At 32.7% G+C, this 27,473-nt stretch overlaps 2 protein-coding genes and 1 long non-coding RNA gene across 3 annotated transcripts; 1 reads left to right on the top strand and 2 right to left on the bottom strand.

The window, feature by feature from the left end:
• Positions 1 to 2,055: 2,055 nt before the first annotated feature.
• On the bottom strand, positions 2,056 to 2,915 carry LOC131654165 (uncharacterized). Its single transcript, XM_058924589.1, has one exon. It carries the CDS (start codon positions 2,787 to 2,789, stop codon positions 2,259 to 2,261), a length of 531 nt encoding a protein of 176 aa, XP_058780572.1. The 5' UTR covers positions 2,790 to 2,915; the 3' UTR covers positions 2,056 to 2,258.
• Positions 2,916 to 19,239: 16,324 nt separating this feature from the next.
• Positions 19,240 to 20,099, bottom strand: LOC131654166 (uncharacterized). Its single transcript, XM_058924590.1, has one exon. The coding sequence runs from the start codon at positions 19,971 to 19,973 to the stop codon at positions 19,443 to 19,445; it is 531 nt and encodes a 176-aa protein (XP_058780573.1). The 5' UTR covers positions 19,974 to 20,099; the 3' UTR covers positions 19,240 to 19,442.
• A 4,566-nt stretch (positions 20,100 to 24,665) lies between these two features.
• LOC131654168 (uncharacterized) lies at positions 24,666 to 27,047 on the top strand. Its single transcript, XR_009299239.1, has 3 exons — positions 24,666 to 25,092; positions 25,190 to 25,279; positions 25,425 to 27,047. It is a non-coding gene; the product is annotated as an uncharacterized LOC131654168 (long non-coding RNA).
• Positions 27,048 to 27,473: the final 426 nt, after the last annotated feature.

Genomic DNA, 27,473 nt, shown 5'->3' on the forward strand with positions numbered 1-27,473 from the left:
TCTGATTTTTTTAATGATTACATGTGTCAAAATATAAATGTATATATTTTTATTTAATTTAAATTTTAATTTAAATTATTTATGTAAGAAATATTGTGATATACACTCTCATATCTATCTGTCTATTTTTTAATAGGCAACCAAAAATAAAATATGATTTTTTTTATTTTAATTTAAAGTTAAATTAGTATGTAGTATGACATATTTATTCTACATATATGTCTCTCTATCTTCAAATTAAAAAAAAAAAAAGTAATTGTTCATGAGAAATTGACGTCGCAACAATTTTGATTAATGCAAATAAGATCCATAATTATGCATAAACAAATGAACAAATATGTACTTAGGACTAATATAGTATTCCCCAATGTCTAATATATAGGATATTATAGATTTAAAGTTAGAAAAAAAAATAGTTAGGAAAACGGATGAATGCAAAAGTCCGGAAGGATGGAAAATGTCAAATAAGTTTAAAAAAAAAGTTAAAAAAACAAATTAAGATGATTGAGAAAGAAATGCAATGAAACAAATTTAAGATGAATGAAAAATATTAAGATATTGAGAAAATGTATTATATAATTTTTTGTTCTATTTCTCTTTTACTTGATCATATATTTTAAAAACTGAATTTTCATTTTCTTTGATAACCGACGGAAGTTACTAATTACATACTATTTTAATTTATAATTTATTATTTTTTTTTTGACAGAATAATTTATTATATCTTAAAACAATAAAATAAAGGAAATTTTTAAATATAGATTATAGATAATGCTTCAATTATGTGTTCTGAGCTCTATGATGACTTGTTGTATATGCTTACTAAAACTAATTTAAGAAAATTATAAGGTTATCTAAACTCAATCATGAAACTACTTCAGAATTATTATTATTATTTTTAACTATAAGACATGTCTTATAGTTAAAAATAATAATAATAATTCTGAAGTAGTTTCATGATTGAGTTTAGATAACCTTATAATTTTATTTATAATAGTTTTTTTTTTTTGACAAAATTTATAATAGTTAATGATTTAACCCATTATAAATAAATTCCAAAGATTATAATTGATAGTAAAAGTAACTGTCCAAAATCATATATCCTCTTCTTTATACATTGTTATAGATAAATTGATAGTTATAGAAGATATACTTTTTTTATTGCTCTTGATTATTCTCCTAAAAATATTTAAACAAAATGAAAAACAAACACAAAAAAATATATTAGCAAAGAAAAACTAAAATGAAAAAAAAAAACCTAAACTATAATAGAAGTATAATAAATTTAAAAAAAAAAAAAACATGAAGAGTACAACCTCTACTCTAAAGTGGTTAGTATTGAGAGATGAAATCAATGCAGATGATGCATCTAAATCTAAATTTGAAGAGTACAATCTCTACACTAAAATAGTTTTCTTTTAAGTTGTTAATTCTAATTTTTCCTACTTTATGAAGTAAAATGATACATTTAAATTTAGTGATTTGTTAACATAAATTAATAAATAAAAAAAAGAATACAAACAATTAATTGATTGTAATAAAAAGTAAAGAGTAAATCAATAAAAACACTAACATAAAAATTTTGTTATTTTTATATAAATGAATATTTTTTGTGTAAAATTTGTTATATGAGGCACTAAAAGTCTTACATTGAAGTAAACTTTCATTTCATCTCTCTTCAAATCAATTACTTTTACCTATTTTAAGCATTTGCATTGAAAATATTTAGTGAACATCTTAAATTATTTGCTTCGTTTTCTTTAATTAATAATTTTTATGTTAGTGTTTTTATTGATTTACTCTATTGTTATCAAGCACACCTTTCTATTTTTATCAAAAGGTAAATTCTTATTTATCCAATTCAAAAAGTTGGATAACTTGTTACCTTGTATAAAGTATATTTAGTTAATTGCTAAAAAATAACAGAAAATGTTGAATATTTTTACAACACAAAATTCTGCAAGGTGCTTACGGCCGAGAGTATATCCTAAAATCAAAAGATTCATTGAAAATATTTGTTTAGAAAGATTCTATATAATACAATCCATTAATTTATTCTCCTTTTTTTAGATATTTTGTAATATATTATCTTAATATTGTTAAGCAACTGTTAAATTAAACATGTGCAAATACATAATTAACATGATTACATGAATCAAAAACCCTCGCCAATAGGTATATATCATGAAAATAACCAAAAAAAAATATGGCTACTTGATTATCTATTAAACAAGGTAAGTTGAATTAATATTAATCAATCACTCTTGATTCCTCAATTGACTGTAAAACCTTTTTATGAAATCTTCAGCTGCCTTATCAACTTGATTGTCCTTCTCATCATCATCATCTCTTAAAGGGAAGCCTGGAGACACTTCTACAATTGTTTGATCATTGTTAAGCATCTCCACCACCGCCTTTATTGCATTCATATCCGTCACCTCATCGTCATGTGTAAGTCTTGCTTGAGCACTGTGCTTGTGATTGTGGTGACGCTTTCCTATTGAGAAGAAGTGGTTGGGAGTGTTGCTACAGCTATATTCATACTCCCTGGAGGAAGTGAATTGCTGGTGTGAATTGTGGGAGTGCTGGTTTGAGGTGGAGCCACCATGGTTGGGATGGTGGGATATTAAATTGGCAATGGCTTTTCCGGCGAGCTTGCTTCTGCGTCTTAATATCATGTTTAAATTCATCATTATCTTACCCTTTGATATTTCTTTTCTCAGCATGAAGAAGGCAACACGTACGAGACTCCACACTCTCTTTGATATTACTGGTAGATTGTTTTCCATTTTTATACAAACTGATTTTCTTTATGGAATAATTTCAAAAAGAGTGATTTTGAGAAAGAGAGATTGAAAGTGAGAGAAAGAGAGATATGAAGAGATGGTTTTGATTTGAGGACAAGAGGGAGGAGGGTGATGAGGTTATTTATAGTACGTAGAGGGAAAGGAAAGAAAGTAAGAAATGAATATTGAATCCAGCATATGGAAATTGAATAACCCGTGGATGGATACATGTTTGGTATTACTTTATATTTTTATAATATTTTGTTATATTTCAATCAAACATTATTGGAGGAGGCCTATATATGCTTTTTGAAGAACGACAAAACGAGTGCTTTACTTTACTTGGTTGAAAATAAACATCAACCGAACCCACAATTGCGACATGTTAATGCAATCTAACATGTCAGTTTGAAGCTTTAGGGGAACTCTAATAATTGAACTTTGTTTAAGGTAAAATTAAAATAGAAACTAATATATTATTTCATATTTTTAAAAATTGTCCTCGTGGGTATTTGAAGAAGTCCACCATATATATTAGTTATGTGTGTTGTAGTGATGCAATATATGTGTAAAAGCATTAGACAGCTATTGATGAGTGTCTGTGTGTATGTAGTAGAGTAGCATTAGTGCAAGTGCAACTGGTGTACATTGGTATAAATACATATACCATTGTTGTTGTGAAGCTTAACTCATTAAGCAAAATAAAATAAAGTTGATATCTCCTTACAGTTTCATTCACCTAAATCGATCCCTTCCTCTATTTAACTAATTCTTGATTCAATTGTAATTAATTTTTAGATACACTCTTCTCAAGTTCCAAGAATTGCAATTTCATTTTTTTCATTGATTCAGTTTCTTGATCACAACTATGGAAGATCCTTCTCAAGATGTAACAATCGTAAGCTCAATCCATAACTCGCAACTGATTGTAGCCGATGCTTTTGATTTGAATTTATTACATAACTTTGGTCCAAAACTTTTAATCAAATTACAAGACAACATTTATCTCCTTTAGAATCAGCAGGTTGAAGGAGTCATCCCACTCAAAGAGTTCATAATTAGTGCAGAATCCTCATAAATAAAATAAAAACATATTCTGAACATGTCTCAGATGTTTTCCTATGTTACCCCTAACCGTTAACAGGTGTTTATGCCACTAGATAAGTTAAAATTAAATCAATCCAAACAAATCCTAAATTGTTTCTACTATAGGTTTTATCAAACATTTCCCCCCTTTCACTTATAATGATAGAAAGTAAGTTCAAATAATTCAATACAAACAACTCCTAATCTAACAAAATTCAACTCCTAATCTAACAAAATTCAGCTCCTGATCACATATCATTCTTCGCTATATAGAAATTAATTTGATAAATCCCCAATTAGTTAGTTTCCTGTTTTGCAACCGTTAACAATTCACCCGACCCCTAACCCTAACCCTAAAAGAATAGGATATTGGATTTAACTGCACAACCTAGAGGACCATAATCATATAGACCAGCAATACCGCGATAAATTTTAAACAATAAAATATAAAACAACCTTCATTCAAGCATATTAACAACAAATTGATGGATGGCTTCATGAGAATCAGAGCTAGAGAGTAATGACTGAAGCAATTTCTCGATCAATGATTTCTAAAGTTTGAGGCGTTTAGGGCTTGAATGACAACTTTGATGTCAGGTTTAGGTGTCGATGAAGTCTTTGAGTGAACGGCCGATGTTGCCTTGGATTTTGACGGCAGAAAATTTGTCGGCTAGGGTTTTGCGTAGGATTTCTTTGGTGGAAGCCATTGAGGAAAATGAAAGAGACGAAGATTTTGAGTTTCATTATGCGTTTTCAGCGCGATTCAATGAGCTAGTTTGTTTTGTGAACCCTGGAGAGAGAGAGAGAGAGAGAGAGAGAGAGAGAGAGAGAGAGAGAGAGAGAGAGAGAGAGAGAGAGAGAGAGAGAGAGAGAGAACATGTGTTTCTTAAAACTTAAAGAGAGGAAATTAATTAGTGTATCTTATGGTGCATTTGATTTGTAAAATATAAAGTATTGGACAGAACAGTACAAGACAATTAGTGTATTGTACTGTGTTTGATGGTTAAAACTCTGGACAATTTTTTTCTCGATTTTTCTTTATATGTCTATGCACCAAAAAAAAGAATATAATTTTTACTATAATGAGAAAAGAAGAAAAATAATAAATAAAGATTTTTTTTCTCAACTTTATTTGTCGATGAATCGAATAAAAATAATATAATTTTTACTATAATATCTTTATTGATATATAATATATTAATATTATATTTATGAATTAAAATATTAAAGGGTTAATACCACTTTTCACCTCTCCTGTTGATGCTCTATATTATTGTTTGATTGGCATTTATGTTTGGCTAAAACATATAATAGCAGCAAAAGGTATTTGTATGTATAAGTCTTGCAATCACAAAAAGAAGTCAGGTACAAAAGCAAGATGTTATATGGAATGTCATGACTTCAACCATGACATCGCGACTGCAAAACTGGAATGAAGATTCAGTCTGATACTCAACAGATACAGGATATTCGTGGAATATTTTGTAATCCAATATGGCGCAGATTTAAAGGTCAAAAGAATCAAATTAGAAGATTGAATATTCAGCAGTTTCTAATTTAGGAGATAAATTAGGAAACTTATGATTAAAAGACCTTGATTGTAGCATAAGATATCTGCTGATTTGTAACAACAAGGAGTGCTGCGATTTGTAAGCCCAAGTCCAATTGGGAATAGGTTATAAATAGAAGCCTTTGTAACCTAGTTTAAATCAAGCTAGCCGAGTATTGACAAGATGTAGTTTTTAGGGTTAGCCGTGTAAGTGAACCACTCGGTTTGTGGGATGATTAGTAATTTGTGCCTCGAAGCCTGTAGGTAAGAGGTTTGTTTTACTCACTCAGAAGATGTGAAGCAATGAGTGAAGTTTTGTTCTTGGAGAAAGCTTGTAAAAAACTTCAAGTTAACGTTGTATTTTTTTGTGCTTAGATTGTTGGAAATTAGGCCGTCGATACAATGGCTGAGTTATTGACTGCTAGACATCATTGCTATGATTGGGAGTGGAATGGAGATATTCCATATCTAGGGAGAACCTAGGTAGAAGGGTCATTGGGTAGTGATTAAGTGAGAAGTTGTAAACGAAGGAGTTTAGCTTTGAATTGATACTGCTAATAGAGGACTTCATCCCTGGCTTGGTAGCCCCCAGAGTAGGTTGTTAAAATGAACAAGGTGAATAATTCTGTGTTTATTTATTTTATGCACTGTTATTCGTATTCCTATCTTGTCTGTGTTTATGAATGTCAGATCAGATGTCATGACATCCATATATGACATCTGAGTTTTGTCTTACCAGAATTTCATTTGTAATATAGGCGAAATTCGCTTTACTCCCTGATAATTTTTTTTGAGTTTTTCCCCTGTAATTTTTTGTTTGTTTGGATTACCCCCTAAGCGTGCAATTTAAACACCAAATCTAGGGGAGGGGGAAATCAAACAAAAAAATATTACAGGGGTAAACTTTACACTTAGGGGGAAAAATACATGGTATTTTTATATTTCAAAGGCTGTTTGAAAAAAATAATCTGCAGGGAAAAAAACGAATTTCGCCTATATTACATGGGGTTTTGTATATTTAATCCAATATTAAATAATGAGAAAGAGAGTAAAAATTAGTATTTTGATTTTCTTTTATAATTTGTGTTTGGAATAAAAAGTTGTCTCATGATTTAATGGGGGACAACAATTCATGGTTTTGTCCAGTCCAGCTTTGTCATGTTTTTTGTTCAGTATCATCAATAGTTTCTACATTAAACAGAATACAAAAAAAAATTGTCATGTCCAATACCTTCTAAATCTTTAAATCAATAACATCATATTCAGCTAAGATAAAACAATAAGCAACCACATCATAAACATCATAGTTATATCATAAAACCGTCCTCCGAGTGCTACGTATCAGAGCGACAACCGACTCGATTAACGGCAACTAAATCTTCATACTCGAACACCTGCACATTACCAATATAAAGGTAACGGCGAACAAGAGAAAAGGGTGAGATATCAAATCATATAAGTGAGCGCATGATAAATTGTATATTAGGATCCAAGCATATATAGTCATCACATCGCAAGTATTAATATTGATATACACTTCATGCTTTCACTAATTCACAAGTCTCACATACTTTACATCTCACAACAAGTCACCACAAGTCATATTCACATCAATTATATATAAATCTCATTCATTTAATTTGTAAGCTAATTCACGATACATCACAACTATAAGTCACGCATACATATTCAGTTAATTGTATTCACAAGTATTGATATCATCATACTATTCACAAAGTCACCAATTGACATATTCACTGACATCCATCCTTTAACAAGTCACGAAATACAACCACGATATAGTCACCAAACGTCACAAATATGAATCACATAAGACACATGGGACATGACTCATGTATATGCATGTGGTACCAATTGGAGCTTCAGCCCCCGTCACCAATTGCCCAATTCAGAGGCACAAGGCATAAGCCTTCGTCACTAATTTTGCCAACCCAGGCCGTCACAGAGTATGCATATGAATGTGACTCGACAAATAAGACATACACAACATACTCATCACAATCACACGTCATCACTATGCATACGCCCACGTCACTGATAATTACCAATTATTAGAGGTAATTCAACGTCACAATAATCATTCATTCTTCACATAGAAACAAACTCATCACGACATCATCATGTTTCGGCATATCACAGAAAACATATAACTTCACATACTAACCAAATCATCACAACAATCATCATATTTCGGCATATCACGAAAAACATATAAATTCACATGTTAACCAAATCATCACAACAATCATCATATTTTGGCATATCACAGCAAACATATAAATTCACATGTTAACCAAATCATCACAACAATAATCACATTTCGGCTTATCACGGCAAACATATAACTTCGCATATATTCCAACGACTTCATATAAACAACGGAGCAATACCAATAACTCACATAAGATATAATCACAATTCGATACCAGTTAATCGGACACAATTCAAATACTTCACCGATTAACCAATTCATTCGGTTAAATTCACTTCTTACTATCATACCAAAATTTCTATGTTATTTACTAAATCCCAAAGCATGATTACGGTCAAATTCTTAAGATACCGTTATTTTCCGACAAACCGAATGATTTATCTAAATGCAAGCTTATTCCAATTAAATAGGCTTATAGAAAAATAATTCAACCATTAAATTAATCGACCGATTAATATCACAATTTCGACAAAATAACACCACCACGTTAATGTACTAATTAAACTTAGCTACCACATAAATTTTCATCAAATTCCGGACAACTAATTATACCGTTTAATTCAGCTATTTCGGTCAAACGGGACTGTTTTATTTTTATTATTGCTGCTACTGTATTACTTCATATGTACTAATATGCCATTGGTCATGTTATTTCATTCTTGAATACACAAGGTTTCTGCTTTCTGTTTCTATTTTTTTATTAAAGTTACTACTTAGTATTATAAGGTTGTATCACAAATACATATATACTATTTTACATATCCAAGATATTATGAATAATAGGAAAACACTACAAGAAAAGAACAAGGCAAAGAACACACAGCATGAAACAAGTTATCGGAGAGTATGACATGGGACGGTCATCTTCACCACATTGGGACCCGCGTCCTAAACATTTGAAGAGGAAAAGACTCAATTCTTAGGGCTACACAGAGGTGTGCCTATACCAGTTCCAATTTTTAGGTGTCTCCTACAATGAAGTTTTATAACAAAAGTAGTTTCTTTGAACAGAAAATAATTAGGGACACGGTAGCCTAATTCAAACAGATACTTCTACTTCACAAAATCAATTAATACAAACAGTAACAAGCAGCAATAATATAGATACAAAATTTCCAGTTCCGGAACAATTTTAACACAGCAAAACTATAACTTAAATTCCTAATCCCCAACGTACAAAGTTTCATAAACCCTATTATAGGAAGAGAATCTCACCCTTACCTTGGATTGAGTGCACCTCTAAGAATATTCAATGGAAAATTGAAGAAAAATGACACCTTAGAGCAACACTTTGGGTCTCCTTCCTCTCCTCTTCACAACCCAGCTTTTCCCCTCTTTTTCTTTTTCGTATAGCACTTGTGTTTCTACTACTTCTATTTCAAAAATAAGACTACCTTAGTCACTTAACACACAAATGGGCCTAATAAAATATATCCCTTATTACTTAAAATACCATAAAATAAGCCCAATATCTTTTCTACACTTAATGTAAAAATAACACTTTCACTTAAATGTCATTAAAATAAAATCTAATTATTTTAATATATGGACTTATTACTCAATGCCTCATATTTCTGGTCTAATCTTAATAGACAAATATTATAATAAACAGGAGTATAAGGGTGTGTTTGGTTCAAACGAGGGGGAGGGGAGGGATTTTAATGGAGGGGAGAGAAGGGGAGGGGATCTGAGGGAATTTTTTTAATCAGATGGGTGTTTGGTTCAAACGAGGGGAGGGGAGGGGAAGGGAGGGATTTTAATTAAAAATATGTTTGGTTCAGGAGGGGAGGGGAGGTGTTTTACTAATAATTTACATTTTTATCCTTATTATCTTATATAAGTGATACAATACGATATTCAAATGTGAAAAATTTATACATAAAATACCTAAAATAATTTATTATTAAATATAAATGGTTTAAATCTTTTAATAAAATTAATTAATTAATTAAAATGAAAATTTTAAAATTTGATATAAAAGAAAATACGATAGGATACATAACAAAATTAGAAAAAAAATATAAATTAACATAAAAGAGTTATAAAAAAATCAAAAAAGTGAAATGATTATGATTTATATTAAGAACAAAAAATTCAAAATAATTTGAAGATGGAGAATAATTATAATAAGTTGATAGAAACAATAGAGAAAAATCACACATAAGAGAGCAATAATACAAAAGAAAATGAATAATTTTGAAATATTAAAATAAAACTGAGGATATTATAGTAATTATAATAATTTTTAAAATATTAAAATTGAGATTCCCTCCCCTCCCCTCCGAATTCCTCCGATTTGGAGGGATGCAAAAAGTGTGTTTTGGAGGGGTTTTGCTCCCCTCCCCTTCCCTCCCCTCCCCTCATAAAATTTGAACCAAACACATTTAATTAAAAATATTCCCTCCCCTCCCCTCCTCTCCCCTCCATCTACCCCGAACCAAACACACCCTAAGGGATACTCTGCCCATTACAACCAAATTAAACCCTACTTCCAAAATAGAAATAGGTAATATGTTCCACTCATGAAATTTACAAGGCAAAATCGATTTACTAAACAAACCCTAACATAACCAAGACCTATAAATAATACTTGTCATACACTCATCAAAATTAAAGATCCCTCCTTTGAACAGAAGTTCATTACGTATCAACTAAATAGACCAGATTGGGGCTAGCCAGATAACAACTACCGTTAATCTTATGGTCTTGTTCTTCAATTTCTGACAGTGTAAAAAGAACTTCACAAAATCACCTAATTCCAAAACCGGGCTCAGACCACTCCATTCAAAAACCTTGTCCATATTCTGATAGAAAACCTACAATCCTCACACAAGTGCAGTCTTGTTTCGGATTCCCTAAAACAGAAAACAGAACAAAAGTCTCTACTATCCCGTAAAATATGTCGCCTAATCAATAGATCTTTGGTTGGTAACCTATTGATGATGAATCTCCACTCGAAATGCAGAATATTGGACGACGCCTTAACTTCCCACAAGCAATTTAACTCTCTCTGTGTTTCAATACTAATCGAACTATCGACTCTAATCTCAGTGAAAAAATTAAAGCACGACCTTACCGTAAAAACACAAGTGTCTCCCATCAACCAAACATACACATCCCTACGTTTCTGCTCTAAAGAAACATTATGTAGAGGCGCAATAAATTCCAGCTGAATAACATCATCCAGCAGATCACTACTAACAACCATCTGCTATAAATTCCAGGACCAACTTTGATTTTACCAAATGATTACCTCTGCCACACTAGCTTCCTTGTTAACAGCAGACTAAAAATTTCCGGAAACGCACTCTTCAAGCTTTGGTTACCCAGCCAAACATATGCCAAAACGCTGTTCCCCTTCCATTACCAACCATGCACTTGATTAAGTCGAAGAAACCATAATCCTCATTGGCTAGACCTGAATTAGACAGAACCAGGTTCTGCCACCAAAAAGAATCACCATTACAAATCACACTCTTATCACTGACGAAGACCTTGATCTCTGGGCACTTATATCTAGCTCTAAGCAAGCTTCCCCAAATAGCGTCATGGTCGTTCAAAATCCTCAATTTCCACTTATAAAGTAATGCTTTATTCACAACTACTACGTCTTTAATTCTTAGACCCCCTTGATTCCGCAGCTTGCAAACTGTTTTCCAACTCATCCAATGAACGGTTCTTTTATTCTCACTACCACGCCAAAGAAACTCGCTTTGGATACGCCGAATCTGCTTCAAGACTTTAGATGGCGCCTTGTAAAAAGATAGAGTGTAAATCGGAATAGCGTTCAGCACCGCATTTATCAAAATCACACGACCTGCCATCGAAAGATGTCTCCCTTTCCAAACCGCGAGCCTTCCCATTACATTCTTGATCAAGTCCTTCCACGTTGATAATTTTCTAGGACTATCCCCTACCATGACTCCAAGGAACTTGAATGACAAATTGTCCACATTACACGAAAGAAAAAGCGAGGCTGCGTTAAGGAACCAATCTGCCACGTTAATCCCGTACAGCTTACTTTTGCAAAAGTTTATCTTCAGTCCCGACATCAGTTCGAACCCCCTTAGGATAGCTTTCATGCTCCACAAGTTGTCACTACTAATTTCTGCCAAATCCCTTCATCCCCCTAATCCACCTTGCGCCAAATCCCATTTTTCTTAACAAAAATCTCATAAAGTTCCAATTAACAGTGTCATAACCTAGTAGGAAACATCCTTTTCCTATAAACCAATATACAACTTCTCTGTTTCAATTATATTCTGTATATAGGAGCTGAAAGAATTTTAAATGCTTATTCAAGAACTGATGGATGCTTGGAGTTGCTTTTCATGTCAGGTACATGAAAATGTAATGGTGTAAATTCTGTAGTGTTTTAGATGCTTCTGTTTGATTCACAATAGACACGACAATTCTTGCAAGAGGTCAGTTACAAATGAGAAATTAGGAATTGTATGAAGTTGTATTTATATTTGTGTAGTGTTCTGGATTGTTCCATTAGATTCACACTAGACATGGAAAATGTAAGGGACACTTTGATGATGCTATACTAAACAAGTTTAGATAATATTGTTTAGATAAGATATGGAGACTTCTTTGCTATATGTAGTCTCTTCAAAAGTTGACAAGCTAGTTAGATGTTGAATTCGAAGTTGGACAATTTTTATCTTTGTTGTTTTAGTGTAGTTGGTTAGATTTGTCAAAGAAATAGAGTATTTGTGTAAGAAAAATTTGTATTTTATCTTTGTTATGTATTTTATTTTTAACATATATTTTTTTCATTTTAAAAATTAATAAAACAAAAGTTTGACTATTTAAATTTCTTTTTGTATATTTTTAATACTTTTACATGGGTTTAAGGCCTCCAAAATAAACTCCTCAAATTTTTCACCAAGATACCAGTGGTTGTCCAGAACACCCGCAGATAAATTGTGGGAATCGTATAAGAGGGAGTTACAAAATAGTTTGTAGAGGTCAAAAACCCCCACAAATCGGTAAAATAACCCCCCACAAATTGCATATAATTGCTATTGATCAAGAGGTAATTTCCTTAAATTAAGCATTAATTGAATTGACATGGTGGGTAAATATGAGTTCTACTCTTTTTAATAATGACCGGCCATAAATATTTTTTTGAATGACTGAATATTTTTAAATATTATTAGATCAATTTAAAGAGAGATTATAACTAATCGTTAGTTAGTTTAATGATGATTAATGCTAGATTTGATAGAGAGAATCACGATTCATACTTCTGCAACTACAATTGAAAGGGGACTGAAACCATTTGATATCATAATTAATCTCTGAATTGAACTTTACCGGTGGTGAAAAAAAAGAGGAGAGTATACATTTTTCTTTCATTAATTTAACTTTTAGTTGTATGAATTTATTTATCTTTTAGGCTATGTTTGGGAGTTTGGAGGGAAGGGGAGGGGAAGGCTTTAAAAAATAAGAAGAATTGGGTGAAAAGAATAAAAGGATTTTGAGTAGGAGGGTTTTGGAGGGTTTGGTTTTATTCATAACACCAAAAACCCCATAAAATGGGGGAACTCAAAAATTGTATTGAAGGAGGGTTTTGGAGGGTTTTGAAGGGCTTATATAAATTTTCCAAATATCTTTTAGGTTGTTATACTATTTTGAAAATTAAAAATTTTGTAATGATTATGACTCTTTTATCATTCTAAACCAAATCATTTTTTCAAAAAATGTCAAATATTTCTCTATATTTTTTTAAAAATTCGTTTTCGGAAGCCTTCCCCTCCCCTCCCCTCCAAACTCCCAAACATAGCCTTAGAGTACTCCAAAACTAAAAAGCAAACAAGAGTACGAAGTTCTAAAACGTACACATCAATAAAAAAATTATAACGACCAACTAGGTATCTACTTCAACTTAATTATTTTTCCACTGAAAATGACATTTTCATTTTTTTACCACCATAATTCCACAATATTAATAATGATTAAGAGTGTCACTTCTTATTTCAACATGTCAATATTACAAAACGCACGTACAAACATTAGGGCCGGTTAAGGGGCAGTGCAAAGAGACCCTTTGCACAGGGCCTCACATTTAATAGGGCTTCATTTTTTAATTTTATTTTAGTCTATTAATAAATTATTAATATGCATGAAAATAAGTACACGATGATACCATGATGTTCAACATCTTGGTTTCAATTGTTTAATGTTGATATATATATATATATATATATATATATATATATATATATATATATATATATATATATATATATATATATATATATATATATATATATATATATATATATATATATATATATATATATATATATATATATATATATATATATATATATAAGAGTTTGTTCATTTATTTTATTTTTTTGAGTAAAATAATTTTCATCTTAACTAACTGAAAAACTTTTTCTTATTTAGTTTAGATAAAGTAAAAGAGATCAAAGGACTGTGCGTTTGTGGGAGAAAAAAAAAGTAAAAGTTGAGAACGCTACAAAATTTTGGAGGGTCCAGCTAGCTATAGACATATTGGTGGAATCATACTCAAAATTTTGGACAACCAAGTGTGTGCCATATATAACTAAATCTTTCAAAATCTCCTCACAAACACATAATTATACAATAATTTTTGAAAATTTCTTTACCCACCTCCCTATGGGGTCACCCCCAGTGAAATCCCCCAATTGCCCCTGCTTCGGAGATGCATCTCCAAAGTTTTTTTTTTTGAATTTTTTTTTACTACGGAAATGCATCTCCGAAAATACCAAAAAAGTGGTGTTTTCGGAGATGCATTTTCGAAGTAAAAAAAAATTCAAAACCGTGAATATTTCGGAAGTTCATTTCCGAAAACATTTCTGCATATACAATTTTCCCTCCTTCACTATTTCATCATTTTTTCTCCAAAACTTCTCCAAATCCTCTCCAAAACTCAATCAATATCCAACCATTTTTCGTCTCAAAATCAAGTTTCAAACCGTTGATCACGTTAAAGGGAGCATAGAAAGCTACAATTTGAGGTAAACATCTCTCATTTCATCCCCTATTTCACTACATTGATTCAACAAATTTATGCTGAAACCTGCGATGGTTCGGAAGTTCATTTCCGAAATATATTACCTAACAAATTTCGGAAATGAACTTCCGAAATATGCCCTGGCAGTTAAAAAAACAGTTTTGGCCAATTTTGCTAATTTTTGCATATGTTAGGTATGGTGCATCCGGACAACATTGTGCAAGACGATGACGTAGTAGTTCCGGAAGTTGTCAACGTTAATAACGATCCGGTTATCGACGTTAAATCTATGATCAATGCGGTTGATGTACGGCAAGAATTTACAAATGATCGGAGCTTCGGTAGTCGTGAACAATTGCTTGATTGGGTTCGAAACGAAGCTAGTAAACTTGGATTTGGAATTGTTATTTTAAGGTCCGACAATGGAAATAGTAGGCGGAAAGCTTTCGTTGTTTTGAATTGCGAACGGGGTGGGAGTTATGCACAATCAAACCGGGTGCTAAAACACGAAGACACGGAATCGAGAAAGTGCGGGTGTCCGTTTAAGTTGCGTGCTACTCGGAGGGTTGATGATTTGTGGCGTTTAAGCATCATTTGTGGAGTTCATAATCATGCCTTGGATGCCAAGTTACACGGGCATCCAATAGCGTGTCGTTTGTCCCGTGAAGAGAAGATTGTGATTTCAGATTTATCGATAGTTAAAGTGGCGCCTCGCAACATACTTGCCGATTTGAAACGGAAAAAAATGGATAACGTTTCAAATATCAAGCAAGTTTACAATGAACAACACAATCTCAAAGTTTTGAAAATGGGGCCTCGGTCGGAAATGCAACAACTTTTGAAACTATTAGGCGATAACAAATATGTGTCAAGCTTCCGAACGTCCGAGGACAAAGTTACGATGCGTGATATTTTTTGGACTCATCCCGAAAGTATCAAATTATTCAACACATTTCCAACTGTTCTAGTCATGGATTCGACGTACAAGACAAACAAATATAGGCTTCCTCTTCTAGAGATAGTCGGTGTGACCTCAACAGACAAGACTTATTCGGTCGGGTTTGCTTTTTTGGAGTGTGAAAAAGAAGAAAACTTTACATGGGCTTTGGGAATATGCAAGTCTTTGTTAGTTGATCAAAAGGTTATGCCAAACGTCATTGTCACCGACCGGGACAATGCTTTGATGAATGCGGTTGATACCGTCTTCCCGACATCTACCGTGTTACTTTGTCTGTATCACATAACTTGCAACGTGAGAAGTAAGTTGAAACCCGCAGTTGGGACAAAAGATAGGCCGGATGAAAACGGTAAAGTTATCAAAGCCGGTGTTGTGGTTGATAGGATAATGGCGGCATGGAGGGAAATTTTAGATGCATACTCCGAAGAGGTGTATACCGAGAAATTGGTACACTTTAGGTCTTTGTGTGGTTCCATTAAGACTTTTTGTCATTACGTCGAATCCACCATTCTTGACAAAGTCAAGGAAAAAGTCGTGTGCGCTTGGACAAATCGAGTTAGACATCTTGGTTGCACCACGACTAACCGAGTTGAATCCGCACATGCGGTCTTGAAGAGGTGGTTGGGTGATAGCAAGGGAGATTTGTGTCGGGGATGGGACACCGTGAACCAAATGCTTGAAAATCAACACAATGAAATTCAAACATCGTTCGGTCGGAGCAAGACAGTTATGGAACACCGGTATAAGGGCCAAATTCTATTCTCCCCATTGATTTACAACATATCCCGATCGGGTTTGAATTTTTTGTTTCATGAAGCGAAGCGGTCGGAGACCACGGGGCCGGATAGTTCTTTATGTGGGTGCACCATTAGAAAGACATACGGCCTTCCATGTGCTTGTATACTTTCAAAAAAGAAGAAGTTGAATTCACCAATACGCATGGATGAGGTAGCCGACCATTGGAAGAAGCTTCGTTTTGATGATTTTGACCCGCCGAAAGAAAATGACTCCAAAATCACCATCTCCGACGAGTTGGGAGTGATAATAGAGAAGTTTGCTAAAGCGGATGACACAATGAAAATGCACATAAAAGAACAATTGCGAAAAATTGCATTTCCGGAGACCACCGATTTGAAACCGCCATCTCAACCGGTTAAAACGAAAGGTGCACCGAAAAAGTCCAAAAATACACCAGAAGACACATCAACAAAACGATCTCCTTCCTACTTTGAACATGTTGATGCATCATTCCCGAATTCACCGACACCGAAGTCCAAGTGTAGTGGTAACAAAGGAGATCGTATTTTGAAGCCACCTCGCACATCGCCGATCAAAAAATCACCCATTGTCTACATTGATGAGATGCCACTTTTTATGCACAAATATATCGATAACATCGTTGATGTTGGAGGCGACGGCAATTGTGGATATTGGGCCGTTGCGGGTTTGCCCGGTAAAGGGGAAAATAATCACACTTTAGTTCGACGGGAACGTATTGCGGAGTTGACTTCGTATCGGGACATCTACGGCCGACTATATGAAAATCAAGAAAAGTTTGCGAAAATTCATGATTCACTTGTTCCATCACTTACCGGTATCGCTCCGGTTTCGAAGTGGATGTCATTCCCCGATATGGGTCATCTAATAGCAAGTTCATATGATCGGGTGTGTGTCGATTTGACGAGGTTTGGACTATGTGAGACTTTCTTTCCACTTCATAGTCGACCGCCATTGGACACGTCGAGCCGCATCATATGCATCGGGTATCTACGATCGCGGCACTTCGTCCAAGTGTTTTTGAAATCGAGGTGTCCTATACCGGCTGCTTCTTGTCAATGGACGGCACATCATTCAAATGAGGCGGAGACTTGGCCGGATCCTTTCGTTTCAAGAATGGCGGAGTTTGAAGAAATGATGAGCCAAGAGCGCGAGCAAAATAGAGAGCGGTCGAAGAACATACCTATTTTGGACTTAGGATCTACCGATTGGTTCGGTGAATTTTAGTTTGTCCCGGATCGTTTTTTGTTTGTAATGACCATTTTTGTATGTATTGTTGTTTATCATGTAAAATCGGACTGAATCAATACATATATAATATAAGTATGTTTTATGTCATCATTGTCTAATTTATGTCTATTTTGAATTCCTTTTGTATTTTTTACACAAAACACTAAGCAATCAACAAAATGCAAAATTTACATCTGTTTCTGCATTATTCGGAAATGAACTTCCGAAATATACTTGTCTGCCTCCAATTTTCGGAAGTTCATTTCCGAAATCACCACTGAGCAGGATAAGGTTTGTTGGGCCATCATTGCTCCAATAAGTCTATGAATACAAGACACTCTTATTCATCCTCTTCACACCAGAAAACACAAATGACACAAACCTACCCCCACCTAGCATTCGTCTACTTCACCACCGGCTACCCGGTGCCGTTCCAATTTCGCTTCTCGCGCGACACGTCGTTTGCGGAGTTGATAACGTCGCTCAACAAGCTATTGCAATATCCCGAAAATTGAAAGGTTGTCAAGCTCGAGTACCGCTCGCCATCGCTTAACGACGAGGGAGACATTGAGTTCACACCTTTTGAGATCAAGAACGACGAAGATTTAGCGGTTTTGTGGACAACGTTCGACCGATTTTCTTCGAAGGGTCCGATCGAGTTGGACGCGAAACTTCAACGATCAGGGGACGACGTTATCAAAATGTTGACTCATCCTCACCTACCCGTGTTTAACAATATGTAACTTTAATCTTATGTAATGTGATCGATGTAATCTTCATCCGATTAAATAAAGCGAATCGTTCTTGTTTGTTATTTTTCTTCTGTCCAGACCTTATTTCGGAAGTACATTTCCGAATTCCTCCAAGGGGGGTGAATTCGGAGATGAACTTCCGAATACACCAATTTTCTGAAAAACAACTTTATTTCGGAGATGCATCTCTGAAATCAATGTTTTTCATTAAAAAAAAACACCTTTTCGGAGATACATTTCCGAAAACACCTTTTTTTCAATAAAAGTACGTTTTCGAAAATGAACTTCCGAAACAAGGGGTATTTTGGTAAATTCACCAGAGGTGACCAAGAAGGTTAGGAGGTGTGTAAAGAAATTTCCTAATTTTTTACCTAATATTTTCTTGGAGAAAACTTAGATACAATTTATTTCGTGTGGCTCTTACTCTTTTCTAATAAAAATATGACAAGTCTGTTTAAATATTATTTATAGAGTAAAAATATAAAAAAAAATTGCATACATGTAAAATGAAATTATACACTTCTATTTTTATAGCGTTCCCAACTTGGATAACTTGAAAAAATTGCATACGTGTAAAAGGAAATAATACGTATAAAAATTGACAAATAGTATAAAGCACACCTTTCTATTTTTATCAAAAGGTAAATTCTTATTTATCCAATTCAAAAAGTTGGATAACTTGTTACCTTGTATAAAGTATATTTAGTTAATTACTAAAAAATAACAGAAAATGTTGAATATTTTTACAACACAAAATTCTGCAAGGTGCTTACGGCCGAGAGTATATCCTAAAATCAAAAGATTCATTGAAAATATTTGTTTAGAAAGATTCTATATAATACAATCCATTAATTTATTCTCCTTTTTTTAGATATTTTGTAATATATTATCTTAATATTGTTAAGCAACTGTTAAATTAAACATGTGCAAATACATAATTAACATGATTACATGAATCAAAAACCCTCGCCAATAGGTATATATCATGAAAATAACCAAAAAAAAATATGGCTACTTGATTATCTATTAAACAAGGTAAGTTGAATTAATATTAATCAATCACTCTTGATTCCTCAATTGACTGTAAAACCTTTTTATGAAATCTTCAGCTGCCTTATCAACTTGATTGTCCTTCTCATCATCATCATCTCTTAAAGGGAAGCCTGGAGACACTTCTACAATTGTTTGATCATTGTTAAGCATCTCCACCACCGCCTTTATTGCATTCATATCCGTCACCTCATCGTCATGTGTAAGTCTTGCTTGAGCACTGTGCTTGTGATTGTGGTGACGCTTTCCTATTGAGAAGAAGTGGTTGGGAGTGTTGCTACAGCTATATTCATACTCCCTGGAGGAAGTGAATTGCTGGTGTGAATTGTGGGAGTGCTGGTTTGAGGTGGAGCCACCATGGTTGGGATGGTGGGATATTAAATTGGCAATGGCTTTTCCGGCGAGCTTGCTTCTGCGTCTTAATATCATGTTTAAATTCATCATTATCTTACCCTTTGATATTTCTTTTCTCAGCATGAAGAAGGCAACACGTACGAGACTCCACACTCTCTTTGATATTACTGGTAGATTGTTTTCCATTTTTATACAAACTGATTTTCTTTATGGAATAATTTCAAAAAGAGTGATTTTGAGAAAGAGAGATTGAAAGTGAGAGAAAGAGAGATATGAAGAGATGGTTTTGATTTGAGGACAAGAGGGAGGAGGGTGATGAGGTTATTTATAGTACGTAGAGGGAAAGGAAAGAAAGTAAGAAATGAATATTGAATCCAGCATATGGAAATTGAATAACCCGTGGATGGATACATGTTTGGTATTACTTTATATTTTTATAATATTTTGTTATATTTCAATCAAACATTATTGGAGGAGGCCTATATATGCTTTTTGAAGAACGACAAAACGAGTGCTTTACTTTACTTGGTTGAAAATAAACATCAACCGAACCCACAATTGCGACATGTTAATGCAATCTAACATGTCAGTTTGAAGCTTTAGGGGAACTCTAATAATTGAACTTTGTTTAAGGTAAAATTAAAATAGAAACTAATATATTATTTCATATTTTTAAAAATTGTCCTCGTGGGTATTTGAAGAAGTCCACCATATATATTAGTTATGTGTGTTGTAGTGATGCAATATATGTGTAAAAGCATTAGACAGCTATTGATGAGTGTCTGTGTGTATGTAGTAGAGTAGCATTAGTGCAAGTGCAACTGGTGTACATTGGTATAAATACATATACCATTGTTGTTGTGAAGCTTAACTCATTAAGCAAAATAAAATAAAGTTGATATTTTATTATAAAGTTGATATTTTATTATGGTGTCATTACGATCCTTTCCGCTCTCTCACTAACTTTTGATTTAATTAATTAATTTTTAGTTACACTCTTCATAAGTTTCGATAACCGCAACTTCATCTTCTTCATTGATTCAGTTTTTTGATCGCAACCATGGCAGAGCCTTCTCAAGGCGTAACATTCATCACATAACTTTGGTCCAAAACTTTCAATCAAACTACAATACAACATTTATCTCCTTTAGAATCAGCAAGTTGAAGGAGTTATTCTCACTCAAAGAGTTCATAAATTAGTGAGGATTCCTCATAAATAAAATAAAAATAGATTATGAACATGTCTAAGTTGTTTTCCGAAGTTGCCCCAAACCGTTTACAAGTGTTTATGCCACTAGATAAGTTAAAAATGAATCAATCCAAACAGATCCTAAATTGTTTCTACTATAGGTTTGATCAAACATTTTCCCTCTTTCACTGATCAAACATTTTGCCTTGGATTTCGACGGCGGAAAATTTCTCGGCTAGGGTTTTGCGAAGGGTTTCTTCGGTGGAAGCCATTGAGGAAAATGAAAGAGACAAAGATTTTGAGTTTCGTTCACATTCTTCTACATTGCAGTTGCCTTTAAGCTCAACATATATGTTCACTACGAATTTCATTTCTAAAGCATATTGATATACATTGTGAGCATCCACATCAATGACCATCTACTATACCTATCAGCATCATTGTTATACCACCATAACCAGTATTCTGACTGCTCAAGATCAGTTATCTCTTTCATAATCCCCATTGCTTCAAATAAGCTCCATCTATCCGAATCGATTTCTATTGCATGCTCATTCCCCCCACTATAATATACAATACAGTCCTTAAAAATCTACCCCCGTAATGGACAATCAAACTGAACTCCGTGACTTACAAGTTTCAACAACAGACAATGAACAGAATTAACTCACCTATAAAACATGTGTTTCTCAAAACTTAGAGAGAGAAAACAAGTGTAATCTTAAGGGTGCGTTTGATTTGTAAAATATAAAGTACTGGACAAAACAATACAAGACAGTACAAAACACTACAAGACAACTTTTTGTATTGTACTGTGTTTGATGGTTAATACACTGGACAATTTTTTTCTCGATTTTTCTTGATATGTCTATGCACTAAACAAAATAATATAATTTTTACTATAATGAGAAAAGAAGAAAAATAATAAATAAAGATTTTTTTCTCTATTTTATTTGATATTTCGATGAATCGAATAAAAATAATATAATTTTTATTATAATATTTTCATTGATTTATAAAATATTAATATTATATTTATGAAGTAAAATATTAAATAATGAGAAAGAGAGTAAAAATTATTATTTTGATATTTTTTTATAATTTGTGTTTGGGATAAAAAGTTGTCTCATGGTTTAGTGGAGGACAATAATTAATGGTTTTGTCCAGTCCTTTGTCATATTTTTTGTCCAATACCATGATTAGTTTCTACATCAAACAGAGTATAAAAAAATTTGTCATGTCCAATACCTTATTTTTTAACAAATCAAACACATCCCTATAACATTAACTATAAAGAAATAAATATATAACTTAATATAATAATGATCAATCTGCTAAAAACTTGAAAATTATTATTTGCAGTTGAAATTCATCATGACAATTTTCTTGTAGTGAGATGAGCATAATTCTCCAAGCTAGAGGCGCGTTAGATTTCACTATGTGGTTGTCCACCCCTTCCAACTCTAAGTGAAATACAATGCTATCAAATATCTTCTTGTTAGGAATCAAAGTTGCATGTCAAGAAATTGGAACTCCAATTTAGATTATTGAAAATGAAACTTTAAAAGCCCATAAAGATGGAACTTCAATTTAGAATATCGAAAATAAACTTTAAATGTTCATAAACGGTTTAAGGAGTGAATTAGTTGTCATGGCAATTTCATAGTCTAGACAAGGTAAATTGTGACCTTTCTGCACTCAATTTTTTTAAAAAAAAATACACGAGTTTGTCCAGATAATATTATTCAGATAAAATAAGTTGGAGCAGTTTTAACTACCACGCCTTTAAGAAATTAAAATCAATAATATTTAAATAAATATATAAGATACGATCAAGTTTGCGCTAAAAAAATAATTTTAAAAATTTATTGAGTATGAGAAAATTTTAAAATATTATTAAAAAGAGAAAAATTTTACCTCATACTTGACAATTATTCTCCTACTTAATTACATAATTTGACTAAAATATCCTTAAATAAATAATTTATGTATAAAAAAATAAAAAATTACATTTCAAACAACTTTTGGTAAGTTATCAGAAAATTTTAAAATAAAATGAGTTTATGCAACACATTAAAAGTGGTCTAAAGTGATCAATCGTTGCCTAAGGATAAAACATCACTTTTAAATCGTTGTCTAAAGTGAAAAAATGAATTACTACACCACTTATAGCCATGCGTTTAAACGTTGTCTAAGTCTAAAATTTTGAAAAAAATTAAACCTCTAGAATACTTTAAAGTTGTCCACAAAGCAATTTGAAAACTACCTAAACAATTTAATTAAACTATCTTGTGAGCAATTTGAAAAGTTACTGAAACACTTTAATTAAGTAGTGAATAATTTTAAAACTACTAGAACACTTTAACTATGTTATCTGGTGAACAATTTGTAACTTATTACCAATTTATCCGATGAGCATATATTTCTACCGAATATTTTATTTTAAGTTATCTAGTAAACTAATATAGGAGTACAAAAAAAAATTTAAAATATTTAATAATATATAAAATGGTATAATTAAAATATTTTGATAGATATTGGGATTTTTTTGGCAATAACTAGTATTGAAAAAAACACACAAATAACTACGTTTTGAAATAAATTACGCAAATAACAATGTTTCAGAAAACGTTAACATACAGTCGCTAAGTGAGACGACGCCTCCATATAGTTTTTTAAAGGATGTGCCAAATGAGATGACGCCTAGGTGCAAGTGAAAATTGCAAATCACATGCACCTAGGCACCATCTCATTTGGCGCCTTTAAAAAATTACATGGAGGCGCCATCTCATTTGGCGCCTCACTTGACTACTGTATGTTAACGTTTTCTGAAACATGGTTATTTATGTAATTTTCTCCGAAACGTAGTTATTTGTGTATTTTTTTTCAATACTTTGGTATTGCAAAAAAATAAAAATCAAATATTGGAGTATAGGAATAATGGTAGAGGTATAGTGTATAGTTTGAAAATTTTATCCCATGCCCCAACAATTATTCTCCAACCCCTACAATTCATTCACTTTTACTAAAATACACTTAAGTAATTTTTGTTGGAAGAAAATTATGTTTAGAAAAAAATATAATTTAATAAATTTCGGAACACTTCAATTAAAGCATCCTAGTAACTCAAAAAAGAATTGGCAACATAATAAAAAACGTGGCCTAAAATGTTTGCTTACACTCCAACCCACTTTTCACGAAATACACCACTTTTAGCCATAGTTTAAAACCATTTCTAAAGTTTAAAGTTTCGGAACACTTTAATGAAATTGTTCGGTAAATAGTTTGAAAACAATCGGAACACATTAATTAAGTGTTCCTATAAACAATTTGAAAATTACATAAACACATTAATTAAGTTATTCGATAGAAAAAATTAAAATTTAATTACAAGAAAGTATTCTGATACATTAAAAAATTAAAATTTAATTATTGAAACTATTTTGTTAAGTGTTCCGAAAAACTAATGTATGAATACAAAAAATTTCAGTTTTGGAAAATTTAATAATAATAAATGAGAAAGATAGAATTGAAATATTTTAATAAATGTTAGTGTGTAGGAATAATGGTAGGGGTATAAGGTAAAGTTTTCTTTTTAAAAAAAACAAAGCCCAAATATTAAAAGATTTAGACAAATAGAAGGCCCATTTGGGAAAGCTTCTACCTCCTTCTTACTTCGATTACTGTCAACCAATTCCCAAATTCTCTAAATAAACCCCCTAAACCCTACTACTTCCGACCACCGCGATGGCATCGTCGCTAATCATCTACCACCGCACCTTCAGAGCACTCTCCACCCTCCACCATTCCTTTTCATCAACTCTGACTCTCCCAATCAGCTCCCACATTTCATCGTCATCACTACCTTCACGTCGGGGAATTGTCGCCGAACATCGTCGGCGTTCAATCCCGTTCATTCAGGTCTACGTCAATTTCTCTTCTATCTTCTCGTTATAACGAAACCCCCGACGAGATTGGTCCTGATATGATCCTCTTCGAGGGTTGCGACTACAACCACTGACTTTTCGTTATGGATTTTCCCAAAGATAACAAGCCTTCACCCGAAGAAATGGTTCGCACCTACGAAGAGACGTGTGCCAAGGGTCTCAATATCAGGTTTTTGATTATTCATGAATAGTTACAAAATTTAGTTAAGATTCTCGAAAATTGGTTTGATTTTGAATGTGAATGTGTATGTGATTATGTGTGGAAGAGGTAAAGAAGAAAATATATGCTTGCAGCACAACCACTTACACTGGCTTTCAGGCTGTGGTCACTGAAGAAGAGTCCAAGAAATTTTAAAGTATTTCATCTTCTCGTTCCTAATATATTCAGCTTTCACTCAATAACCTTGTTTAGTTTAATTGATACATTTTATGCTATCAGAAAATGTAATTTCCTTGTTTCAATTGATGCAAAATGTAATTTGTTCTTGTTATTTTATGCAGGGAAGATATTGATCTAGTCTGACTCATGTTGGGCGTCCTGTATCGAAGTTAACAAACTTTATGACAAGCTGATTGCATGTCCTTGCTGATGGGGTCAAAAATTGAATCTATTGAGTTGTCATTGTATATATCTGTCCATGTTCTGTTTTCATTAAAAAAAATATGGATGTTGCATGTCCTGATTAGGTTAAACATGTTTGCACTGGTTTATGCTGGATGGTTCTTTCTTCCCTTGATGATGACCAGATTGAACGTGGTTTTGTTCCCACTTGTGTTGCCCTTAAGTCTGATGTTATTGATACTCACAAGGTCGTTCTCTGGCTGAGACACCTGCCTACGCTTTGAAGAGGTAAACAAGCACACATTCAACATTCACTCTGCTGACTTGAATTGTAAAATGCAGGGTGACAAAACTGATATCGAATGATGTTTCCTTGCAACGATGCACATTATCATTCTGCAATACTTATTGATGAATACAAGGTTTTTATGAATGTCTTGAGTAGCTGCATCGGCTTTTATTTGTTCTCAATCACTCATGCTCTGTGTAGTTGTTCTTGGAACCACTCGTTGCATTAAATATGAAATAATACCAATCTCAAACTATGTCAAGATAATGAAATATATTCTTTTTACTTCTAAAATTTGCTCAGCATTCCAACTATATACATTGCAGCTATGTTTTCTGTGTCAGTTTTGGAGTTCTATACAAAAATCAGATTACCTTGCACTCCATCAATTTATAATTTTCATGAATCTATGTTGATGGATTCATGAATCTTAATCAATAAGATAATGTGTTGTAGTGTTCGTGTTAAAAGTGTGTGCTGCTACTTCCCAGCTCAAGTCATTCCTTGATAAAAAAAATTCTGTATGTCAATGTCTAGTACTATCATGCCTCATGAGTCATGATGCACCATTTCATGATTATCTTTTGGTTGACATCTGGGTTGGTTTCATCTCATGAATTATTTGTTGTATACTTCATTGAAGTATTGGACAAAGAGGACACACGACAAAAATTTTAAAATTATATTACAACTTTTTATTTTCTATATTGTTTGATAAGTCGTGAACAACGCAAGTATAACGATATAAAATTTACTACAATTACAATGCTCTATAAATTTATGTAATGTAAATTTTATACTAATAATATTATATACATTATTGGAGAGATAGTAAGAGGGGCTCTGATACTAAAGGGGTAGTAACTAGTAAGTAGATAAAAATTAATTCATAAAATAAAATAAGAAATAGAGAAGCAAACATACTGCGTAGGTTGAATAAGTAATATTTAATTCATTTTTAGGTTATGTTTGCGAGTTTGGAGGGGAGGGAAGGGGAAGGCTTTCAAAAATGAAATTTTAAAAAAATATAGGAAAATATTTGACATTTTTTAGAAAAATGATTTTGTTTAGAATGATAAAAGAGTCATTATCATTCCTAAATTTTTAATTTTCAGAATACTATAACAACCTAAAAGATATTTGGAAAATTTATGTAAGCCCTTCAAAACCCTCCTTCGATACAATTTTTGAGTTCCCCTATTTTATGGGGTTTTTGGTGTTATGAATAAACTCAAATCCTCCAAAACCCTCCTACCCAAAATCTTTTTATCCTTTTCACCCAATTCTTCCTATTTTCCAAAACTCTCCCCTCTCTTTCCTTCCAAACTCTCAAACATAGCCTTAAGGTCTTTATAGTGCTTACTAGTTATTTCATTGTGGATCCGAAGATTGATGATGGGTGGATATGAAGTTTTTCGATACCGCAAAGCAGATTTTAGAGACAATAAATTGAGATGCTCCGGTAAGACTCCAACGCCAAACTCGATGAAATTTGAGAGGTGTAACTTGCAAGTCTAAGACTCTGCTTGGTATAATTAACTGGATTTATAGCTGATAGCTGATGATAATTGATAGGTAATAAATTAACTTGAATGTTTAATAAATTAGCTATTACACATCTCATAGATACAAAATAACATAATAGAACATTTTTAATAAAAAATTGATGGTTCATTATCTTATTATATTATATTATTAA

The sequence above is a fragment of the Vicia villosa genome, linkage group LG2 (assembly GCF_029867415.1).
Source record: "Vicia villosa cultivar HV-30 ecotype Madison, WI linkage group LG2, Vvil1.0, whole genome shotgun sequence".
NCBI classification, from domain to species: Eukaryota; Viridiplantae; Streptophyta; class Magnoliopsida; order Fabales; family Fabaceae; genus Vicia; species Vicia villosa.

Coding starts and splice junctions, on each gene's coding strand:
- LOC131654165 (XM_058924589.1), bottom strand. CDS start 2,789: ATGGAAAACAATCTACCAGTAATATCAAAGAGAGTGTGGAGTCTCGTA.
- LOC131654166 (XM_058924590.1), bottom strand. CDS start 19,973: ATGGAAAACAATCTACCAGTAATATCAAAGAGAGTGTGGAGTCTCGTA.